This window comes from Mustela lutreola, chromosome 11 (genome assembly GCF_030435805.1).
Source record: "Mustela lutreola isolate mMusLut2 chromosome 11, mMusLut2.pri, whole genome shotgun sequence".
In the NCBI taxonomy this organism is placed as follows: domain Eukaryota; kingdom Metazoa; phylum Chordata; class Mammalia; order Carnivora; family Mustelidae; genus Mustela; species Mustela lutreola.
In genome coordinates this window covers 50,130,821-50,141,036 of record NC_081300.1, presented here as the reverse complement: position 1 = coordinate 50,141,036, position 10,216 = coordinate 50,130,821, and the positions used below count along the sequence as shown (strand labels likewise).

At 47.7% G+C, this 10,216-nt stretch overlaps 1 protein-coding gene across 1 annotated transcript; it reads right to left on the bottom strand.

Annotated features, from left to right (window-relative positions):
- Positions 1-89: 89 nt before the first annotated feature.
- On the bottom strand, positions 90-9,867 carry TYMS (thymidylate synthetase). The gene is made up of 7 exons (XM_059139392.1): positions 9,552-9,867; positions 7,496-7,569; positions 4,605-4,779; positions 2,978-3,079; positions 2,017-2,192; positions 1,557-1,628; positions 90-704 (listed from the first exon to the last, which is right to left on the bottom strand). Exons 1-7 carry the CDS (start codon positions 9,763-9,765, stop codon positions 567-569), a joined length of 951 nt encoding a protein of 316 aa, XP_058995375.1. The 5' UTR covers positions 9,766-9,867; the 3' UTR covers positions 90-566.
- Between the last annotated feature and the right edge of the window lie 349 nt (positions 9,868-10,216).

Here is a 10,216-nt window from a genome sequence, read left to right as displayed (position 1 = left end):
TATGTTTATTTAGGAGGGTTCACTTAAATCTTTTAGGCAGGAAGTGAGCAGAATGGCAATACAGAATTAAAAATTTTTTTTTAAAAAGATGAATGCAGAACACATCTTTATTATAGCAATATATAAAGCAAATAACTTTAAATGTTCATAACCACAACTGTACATTATTAATGAATGCTGGTGTTATTCAGCTTGCTCAGATTTGGGGGAAGAGCTGATGTGTAATTCCTGAAATTCATGGACCTTCATAAAAATGGGGGGTTGAAATGCATGTACATGTTTTAAGAGTATTCCAGTTTTTATTCTCGTCTGAGTCCCCATCTCGGCATTTTCACATGTCCTCAGTGAGTTAACCAAATTCAAGGCATTTTGTTGCTAAGAGGATCAGGCAAGGTTATGTTTGTCAGTGGCAACATTCTTACAAGTTAATAAATGCTGGTCACCAAGAGATTTTTGACCTAGTTCCCTCTTCCTCTAGGGCAAATGAGCTCATTTGCTTTCACCTGGGGACTCAGTCCAAACCCTGCAGACTGAATAGCCTTCAAATACCTCCTTTAAGAGCACTTTTAAACAGCCATTTCCATTTTAATAGTCGGGTGAGGACTGTACCCCTCAATCTGAAAGTCTTCAGCCTTGAAGTCATCGATTGTCTCAACTTTTCGAAGGATTTTGAGCTTCGGGAAAGGCCTTGGTTCTCGCTGAAGCTAGAAACAATAGGAGATGATTATTTTGCCATTATCTGTACAACCTGCTTTAATTCTGCTCCATGTGAAACAAGTACACAGTATTATCAACAAAGTATTATTTCACAGGAGTGTAATAGTGCAGATATCTGCCCCGGCTTATGCAACACTCCTGGGTTGTAACCGGCAGATTCTCTCCCACACATGGAGACTAAAGGATCTTTGGGGGCATCACACTGCATCAGGAGCCTTGTGGCTCATTTTACAATTGACTGCTCTTGGTAAATTTATTAAGGATGGGACACTTTTTCACTTCTGCATCTGTAACTCCTGGTAGGCACCCAAGTATGGTTATTTGAGTCCCATAATCCCTATCTCAACCGTCCCTGGCAAAGAGGGTGAGGTAAGATGACATCTGTTGACAAAAGGATATAAGCTGGGGTTCCTGGAATGAACAGAGGGTAGCAATGGGGACACGGACACAGGCTCTAACCTCATCACTCTGTCCAGCACAACTGGAGCAGATGGCCACAGAAGCCACTGGACAAACCCCGAAGGTACCCTCTACACAAAAGCAGCCAAGCTCCCACAAAGGAGGAACGTCCAAAACCTGTATCTCATCTGGAAGGGACTAAAAGGATCTGGTTAATTTTTTTTTTCCCTTGGGGCTCATTAAGCATCAGACACTCTTATTTTTAATTGCCATTTCAATGCCTTGTCCCTGCCTACCACCTGTCCCTGCAGCTGGAGCAGGGCATTGTATCTCTGCCCCAGCACAGAGCAGAAGGTCTGTTACATGAGGGATGTTCTAGAAGGCAACGTCTTAACAAGAGAAGGTACCAAAATTCAAAGTGTGACAGATACCACTCTTACCTGCATTTTCAGTGGCTCAATGTGATTCAGGTAAATATGTGCATCTCCCAAAGTATGTACGAAGTCACCTGGCTAAATCCAATGGGAGCAAGCAAAAATGGCAAATGTTTTAGTTTCAATTCCTTTCAGACACATCACTTAAAAGCACATTATGTAGACTATGCAAACATTCCAACACTTTTCAGAAAGCAATTTCACCTGCGTAGCTTTTGAGAAAAGTTGATGTTCACAAAAGTTGTCTTGTCTCGTATATAACCCACACCAACCTGTGTGCTTATACAGACCACAGAAACAGGAAGCCTCCCTGGAAGGCTGCCAGGTAAGCAGCTGTCTCTCACACAGATCACATTTTAAAACTAACCAGACACTGACCTCCCTGCAAGAATTTTTCCACAGTAAATAACCTATGAGCTCAGGGTTTCAGGCAGGTAGCCCCCATTCCCTTCAGGGCGCAGCCCACCTTTAGGCCTGTGATGTGTGCGATCATGTAGGTGAGCAGGGCATAGCTGGCGATGTTGAAGGGCACGCCCAGGCCCATATCCCCTGACCTCTGGTACAGCTGGCAGGACAGCTCACCATTCACCACGTAGAACTGGCAGAGGGCATGGCATGGAGGGAGGGCCATCAGAGGAAGATCTGAGGAGCCAGCACAAAGGAAAATGAGATGCCGGCAGTCTTAATGCAGCTACACACACAACAGGAATACAGGAGCCAGCTCCTATGGGGGAGATGAGAACAGGCCACTGGGCCAGTGACCTCATGAACTACACCATCACCTAAATCAAAAGCAGACCATTCCAATCCTGCGGATGGCACCATGCCTACAGTGACCCATCCAACAACACCTGATGTCTGCGGATGTACGCTCGTAACTGAAGCCACAGTCATCCAGCCAAAATTACTTGTGCTGCCTTCGTGGCGCCAACTACAAGCAGGAAGAATTCATTAATTCATTCATTCCCAGGGGCCACAGGAAACTGGCATCCCATGCACAAAGTCTGTATTCAAATTCTCTTTTGGAAAAGCAAATATTCCACTCTGGTAATATTTATTACACCTTGGTAGAATTTAATTTTACTCTAACTGTTGAAATGTTAACAGCCAGGTGGAGGAGATATGAAACTTCATCCACCCCAATTTAAACTGTTAAAATCCAAGATGTATTTTTATAGGTAATTTAAAACCCTCTTTGGAGTAAAAGAACTACCAATACACATATTAAGATCATCTTCATCCAACCCCATCATCTGAAGGTAGACATGTGGCCAAGAGTGACTTGCCCAGGGAAACATCAGCCATGTGGCTGGGGGTGGTTCTGAGGGTCCAGCCTTCTATCGGCAGCCTCCATGTGAAAGCCACAGGGCTTCCCTTTGTGCTAGTGGACACTCTGGACACAAGAGAATAACTGGGATGTTTCCAACCTTTTGGATTCCAGCCACACAGGATGATTCTTCTGTCGTCGGGGTTGGTTTTGATCGTGTCAATGACCTTTTGCAGTTGGTCTACTCCTTGACCTGAATAATCTGTGGAATTGTCAAGAGAAGACATGCCACATGTTGATCACAGCATCTCATGAGATGACCTTAGAGGCCATCTATCATCGTCTTACCAAGGCCCCCGAGGTCATGCTACAAGATATCTAAGGCACTCTACAAATTCCTCAGCTCTCTTTGGTTGATGATGCGTTCAGGGCTTCGATATCTATCCTCTGGAGCCATAACAAAGGTTTTTTCCTTTCCTACAAAAGAATCCTTTAAATATCTGTCATGGCGCCACCCCTCCGTGCCAGCCCCCCTCCCCACTGCTAATTTTCTCCAATCCCAGCAATCAGTTTCTTCCATGGTCCTCATGGGGCTGTCTCTATACTCATCAACCATTCCATCACACTCTGCGGCCAAGGAAAGTACTGGATCTTAAATAGAAGATACCACTCCACACATGCTCCAACAGAGGACAGTGGTCTCAATGCTATTCTCCCAATGCTTCCACCTAAAATTACAACTTAGCAACCAAACACCTACTAATTTATAAATATCAAGAAACCTCTGTAACTCTCACACCACCCTGTACTTATCTCCCATTTCTGGTCTCTGGACTTTAATTCCTTGCTTTCCTTCTGAAATGGAACTGGGAGCTGCGAAGTCTGAGAAGTGTGGTGCTTCATATCCCCTCCGGTTAAACCTGAGCTTACTGGGGTCAGACTATAGTCTAGTCCAGTTGTTCTTAATTTTGGGGGGGAAGAATGTCCTGTCATGATCATAGCTTCAGTAAAAGGAATAGCAAAGGAATTTGCTATTTTGTGATCCCCAAAATGGCAAAGAAATAGAAAATTTCTTTTCTTGAAAAAGATGCACTGTGATAGTACAGTTCTGTATTTTGGTTGTGGTGCTTATATTAAATGTACAGGTGCTAAAATTATCAACGCTTTCTGTCCAGCCAGCAAGCTAGCACTTCCTACAAATGTGTGTACACACACAAACAATCAGGGCACACATACTGAGGAGGTAGGCATTTGCTTTTGCAGCACCTGACTCATGGACAGGCAGGAGAGGAAGGGTCAAAGGATGGGGGCAAATGGTGCTACCATGAGACTAAGGTGGATGTCCAGCAGTAAGATGATTCATCTTCTTCTACCCGAGAAGGGCAGGGAGAAAAGGGTAACCCCAGAACTACTATTACATGAGCACCACCTAAAAAGTGTGCGGGGTGGCTCAGCCTTCAAACGGGCGATCAAGCCACTACAAGGCAATCCTGAGGCTTCTTCCTACATTATTTCCCCAACACAGCAACCAACCGACCCACCATGTAGCTATCTGCTAATGAAACAGTATGGAAAGTACCAAGTACCCAATAAATGCTAACAACCAAGAGTGCGATCTGACCTCTACCTAAATCTGAAACAGCTTCTCACAAGGTCAAAGTTATACATCAGCTCCACAAACAGCAGCATCTGTGTAGACACTGGCCCCCAGTTTCACTTGAAACAATGGGGCCAACTCATACAATTGTTGGGTGCTCAGGAAATGTGAGGCATCGCGGTTTTCTCACCTGAATCCTTATCTATGTATTCTGCCCCAAAATGCCTCCACTGAAAGCCATAAACTGGGCCTAAATCCCCTTCTTCTCTGTTGGAGAATCCCAGGCTGTCCAAGAAGTCTCGAGACCCATTGGCATCCCAGATTTTCACTCCCTTGGAAGACAGTTCCTTAGCGTTTGTAGATCCCTGCAAGAGACAGGAGAGCAGAGCAGGCATCTGAGTGAAGAAGCTGACACCCCAAGAGCCTCCCACAAACTGCTCCTCTGGCCTGTGCTAACACAGCAGAGATAGCCACTCAGCATGTCCCACACAGTGCGTCCTGTCCTTAAGGGCCAGTCCCAGCCCAGACTTTCTGAGGGCACCTAGGACAGTCTCCTGGAATCGCTTCCAGGACAAGGGAGTCTTCCTCTCAACTAAATGTTCTAGATTAAACACCTCAAAGTCCTTTCATTATTCCCACCTCACCTAAAGGTTTTGTGTTTTTTAACAAATGTGTTTTGTATAAGTGTGATCCCCCAATCCACCTTCAATCTGTTCAACGGATCTTAGACCTGGTATGGAGGTCATAACTGGCCTAATCAGTATCAGCTTTTCTTACAGATTGACTGACTGGTCACATTAGCTCATCGGTGCACTATAAAGTTCTGTTTACCCCAACCTATATTTGTAGTTAAGGTGGGGCTTTGTTTTTCCCAAGCACAAGCCAATGTTTATCACTTAATTTGGCCCATATCATCCCAGCATGTGTCCTGATCGTGCATTCAGGTCAAAGACCTCGGCGGCCTCCTGGTATGATGCACTGTCATGGTGACAAGCACAGGTACGGTGCCACACACACCAGGCCTGCCCTCCAGCACTCTTCTCTGACAGCTCTCTGACCCCTAGCCTCGCCGTCCCCACCCAGGGAAGAACACAGCTGCACCCCCACACTGTGAGGGTTAGAGAACACAGAAAGTGCTCAGTTCTCAACAGAGCCTACCCTCAGCACAGACTCCATGTCTCCATCTTGCCTATAGATGCTAGCCGCAGTGTGGGTTTGTCCTGACTGTGTTTCATCCATCACCCAGGGAGCAACTCTATCAGAGAGTCTGGCACATTCTTGGTAAAGAGTACTTGGAATCCTGAATTCAAGGTAAATTAAGATAAAACCAGGGAATCCATTTTATTTCTGAGCATCTTGTTTCCTCCCTTCTGTTTTTGAGTTTGTACTATCTTTTTCACCTCCAATAAGTCATTTTTCAATCTTTCCCATGTAAATTTTTTTTAAAAAGATTTATTTATTTATTTATTTGACAGACAGAGATCACAAGTAGGCAGAGAGGCAGGCAGAAAGAGAGGGGGAAGCAGGCTCGCTGCTGAGCAGAGAGCCCGATGTGGGGCTCAATCCCAGGACCCTGGGACCACGACCTGAGCAGAAGGCAGAGGCTTTAACCAACTGAGCCACCCAGGCGCCCCTCTTTTTTTTTTTTTTTTTTTTTAAGTAGGCAACATGGGGTCACCTGGATGGCTCAGCCGGTTAAGTATCTACCTTTGGCTCAGGTCATGATCTCGGACGCTTGTGATCAAAGGGGAGCATTGGACTCCCCGCTCATCCGGGGTGTCTGCTTGTTCCTCTCCCACTGCCCCCGCTCCACTCATGTTTGTTCTTTCTCCTTTTTCTCAAATAAAGAAACAAAATCTTACAAGGCTCCATGCCCAGGTGGAGCTCAGCACCAGTCTTGAACTCACAACCCTGAGAGCAAGACCGGAGTTGAGATCATTTGTCAGATGCTTAACCCACTGAGCCACCCAGATGCTCCCTCCCATATTGCTTCTAATGCCTCCCTTTTCTTCCATTTGACAGGGCTCTAGCTGGTTTACAAAGGGGCTCTTCTGAGATTTCTGATGATGTACCTGGAACTAGACACTCACTGCCAGCTGAGATAAGACAACACAGAAGAAAACACATCAAGAATACGGAAGTAAGGGAAGACTGGATTGGATCCAAATCTAAATAAACTCTTTCTAAAATGTAGTAAGAAGTCTTGGGTCTCATTTGGCCTAAGATCAGACACACCACACTGCATGCTCTGCAGAAGGGATCGCAGCTTCTACATGGCCCAAAACTGAGCCCATCTCCTCATATACCCTCTGAACAGCACGGGCCAGAATATCACTGGTCTGAACCAGGAGACGGAGCAAGAGGAAGCACTTTGGCCTCTGCCAGAGGTACTTACTTGGCTCTTTGGAAGAGGGATAGCTTGTTACTCAAGAGGTCCTTCTTGCTTATACAAATATGAGAACATGGCTGGGATTTATATTGAATGATCAATCTATGTTGAGTACCTACTCTGTGGCAGGCTGTGTTCTAGGCTCAGGGGATACAAACATGAGTAGGAAAAAAACAAATCCTCTGCCCTCATGGAACTTCTAACAGTTTACTTGTTCATTTGTTGTCTACCTTCCCCCCTTATATAGGGAAAAGGAGAGGGCAGACATTATGTATCAGCTGATAATGTTTATCTAAGGAGGGTGGGAGGGATGTGTGCCTGTACGTAGGGGGTAATCACAGTCTTAGATCAGGAAGTTAGAGAAGGCTCATTCAGCAGGGACTTGGAGGAGGTGAGGGAGTGAGTGATGCTACATGTAGAGGAAGAAGGTTCAGCACTGGCAAGCACCAGAGTCCTAGGTGGGAATGTCCTGATGTCCTCAAAGATCAGCAAGGACAGGTGGGTGGAGTAAGGTGAGTGGCTCACTGAAGCTAGAGCTGGGACAGAACGCCCTGTGAGTGGGGTCTTACTGACCTTACTGAGTAAAATGGGATCCACTAGGGCTGCAGGTGAAAAGTGACAGGATCAGACTTTTAAAAGGACCACAGTGCTGGGTTTGAGAACACACTGTTTTCCAATACCAGCTTCCTTACCTTGATAAACCACAGCAACTCCTCCAAAACACCCTTCCAGAATACGCGTTTGGTTGTCAGCAGAGGAAATTCATCTGAAAAACAGGTTGCCAGGTAATTTCAAGATGGGAAACTAGAATGTATCATCCAGCTTTCTCTGCGGAGGAGGATTGCCACCAGGACATAAGGCCCTTGAGTGACCATAGGACCAACTAGAAAACTATGACTGCAATCGCATAGGTGCCCCAGAATTGGGTGGAGCTCCTAGACTACTACCTAAGTCAGTGACACAATTCAGACTGAGACTGCCCTCCCCAATCCCTTGACCACCACAGGAATTCCACGTGGTGAGATGGGGCACGAGCTAGGCAGGGATGCCCATGTGGACAGGAAAAGAGCTACCATCTACTTCCCAGTTAGTGTGATTCCTTCACAGAGGTGTGAAGACAACACAGAAAATGTGCCCTAAAACAAAGGCTAAAGGCTCCCAGGGCTCTTCCTTGATTATCCTGCCAGGGGAAGATTTGCTCAGGTCTAGGAGACAGTGGATACCACATTAACCAGAGCTAAAGCATAGTTTTTAATTATTTGCAAAGCAAATTAACCTCTATTATTTAGTGTACCAAAAATAGTAACCGTTTAAATACTTGTATGCATGACCTTATGGAAGCCTCCAGACAACCTTCCTTGAGGCATCCTTAAGATCTCCATTTTACAGGCACCAGGAGGGAATGTATTAGTTTGCATCTAGCAGCAAAGAGATCAAAATGTAAAATCTTATCTCTAAATTCACTACCTGTTCAGTTCACCTTATCACCTAACAAGGAGATTTTTTTTTCAAGCACCTACTTTTATCAGTACTGCCTACTGAGCATTATTTTCTCTATTTTAAGCACATTGGAAGCCAAAGACCAGAGAGGTAACTTGAGCACGGTCTAAACGGATGGGCTGGAGTAAAAAAACGAGATCTGTGGCTCACTGGAGGCCACTGTGTGGAGCTGCAGGAAGCTGCCCTAAGGCAGATCCCTGTCCAACCCGCAGCCTGGGTATCTTCCAGTCTCTGGAATGATTGGGGGGTTGAGGGTCCTCCCCCTGTTCACCACAGTGAATCAGCGTTACTAACAGGGCGTCTCTCCCTACTCAAAACCACCCCTATACCTGTGTCCAGAAAATTAGTCTTGCGTACCCCGCCCCCCCACCCTCCTCTTTGTCCCCTGAAAGCCTGACTCTAATAACAGCCAAGAGAAACTTCTCGGGAGCTATCCTGTTTTAATGGAAAAGACGAGTAAGAACTTCTACTCGTCCTCTGGCGTTCCTGTTTCGAGATTTAAGAGGAAAGCTGGTTCGTGCGGACCAGACGGGAAACCTGTCTGGAACCACAAGTTCCCGCCCAGCCTCTCCGTTCGCGCGCTTTCCGCGGCCCTTGGCCCGCCCTTATTCCTTCACTCTAATTTTTAGAAACTTTGCCAAACAGAAGGGCCGGACCGGGCAGACAGGAAGAGGAGAAAAAAGGGGAACCTCTAGCCACGTCCGAGCGCACACCCCGGCAAACCCTCTCCCACTCTCTAGTATGAGGCGAACACTACCAGACCGTGTTCAGTCTGGGGCAGACACGACCAGGGTAAGCACAGGACTCGGAGCCGAAGGACCTGGTTTCACCTCCCACTTCTGTCACTCCTGACGTTACGCAAATCATTCCTCTAACCCGAGTCTCTGTTTTGTTTGTTTGTTTGTTTTTTAAAGATTTTATTTATTTATTTGACAGAGAGAGATCACAAGTAGGTAGAGAGGCAGGCAGAGAGAGAGAGGAGGAGGAAACAGGCTCCCTGCCGAGCAGAGGACCCTGAGATCACGACCTGAGCCGAAGGCAGCGGCCCAACCCACTGAGCCACCCAGGCGCCCCCGAGTCTCTGTTTTGAGGGTCTGCAAAGCGGGGTTAAGGAGCTCCCAGGATCGACATTAGGAACAAAGGTTGAGGGCAAAGCCCAGCAGTTCCCAGGCGCGCCTCCCCGCCCTCAGCGGCCGCTCGGAGCCCACCCGGGCACAAGCCCCCTCGCCCGCGGCGCGCGGGGGTCACCTCTCAGGCTGTAGCGCGCCTGCATTCCGAACACTGACAGCGTGCCGGTGCCGGTGCGGTCATCCTTCCGGACCCCGCAGCGCAGGATATGCTCGATCTGCCCCAGGTACTGCAGCTCCCCGTGGGGTGCCGGCTGCGGCTCCGCGGCCGGTTTCTGCGCCGCGGGCGGCGACGGCGACGGCGGGCGCTGCAGCTCGGAGCCCGGGGCGGGCATGGCGCTCAGGCGGCTGCGGGGCCGGGACGCTGGCGGCGGCTGATGGCGGGCTCGGGGGTACGTGTCTTTCTGCGCGCCTCTTTTCCCGCCAAGGCGGCGGTAGCTCCGCCCCTTCCTGTTCGCTGACGTCAACCCGCGCGCGACCCTCTGGCGTCCCAGGAGCGCGCGGAGTCCCAGGTGACAGGGCGTTTTCCCCCGAGTTGTGGGGTTTGTAATCCCGGTGTAAAAGCTAAAAACCTAAATCCGGTATTTTGGTGTGTCGGCTGAGAAAGGCAGCTAGAAAGTTTCCGAGTCCACCGCGCCGTTCAGTACTAAGGGGAGCCCTGAATAGTCCCCACGTGCTCGTGAAATCTAAAAACAAACAAAACCCTGTTACTTGAGGTTTGTTTCCTACAACTAAGGGGGTCATGCTGTCAGGCGATGTGCGTTTCCGTTTTCCCCCATCTTCAAT

Bases quoted from the DNA above. Each gene is read 5' to 3' on its own strand.
- TYMS (XM_059139392.1), bottom strand. From the start codon at position 9,765: ATGCCCGCCCCGGGCTCCGAGCTGCAGCGCCCGCCGTCGCCGTCGCCG. The intron at 3,080-4,604 runs GTGAGAAAACCG...ACAATTCCACAG, and splicing joins ATACATAGATAAGGATTCAG to ATTATTCAGGTCAAGGAGTA. The intron at 705-1,556 runs GTAAGAGTGGTA...TATTGTTTCTAG, and splicing joins TTGAGCCACTGAAAATGCAG to CTTCAGCGAGAACCAAGGCC.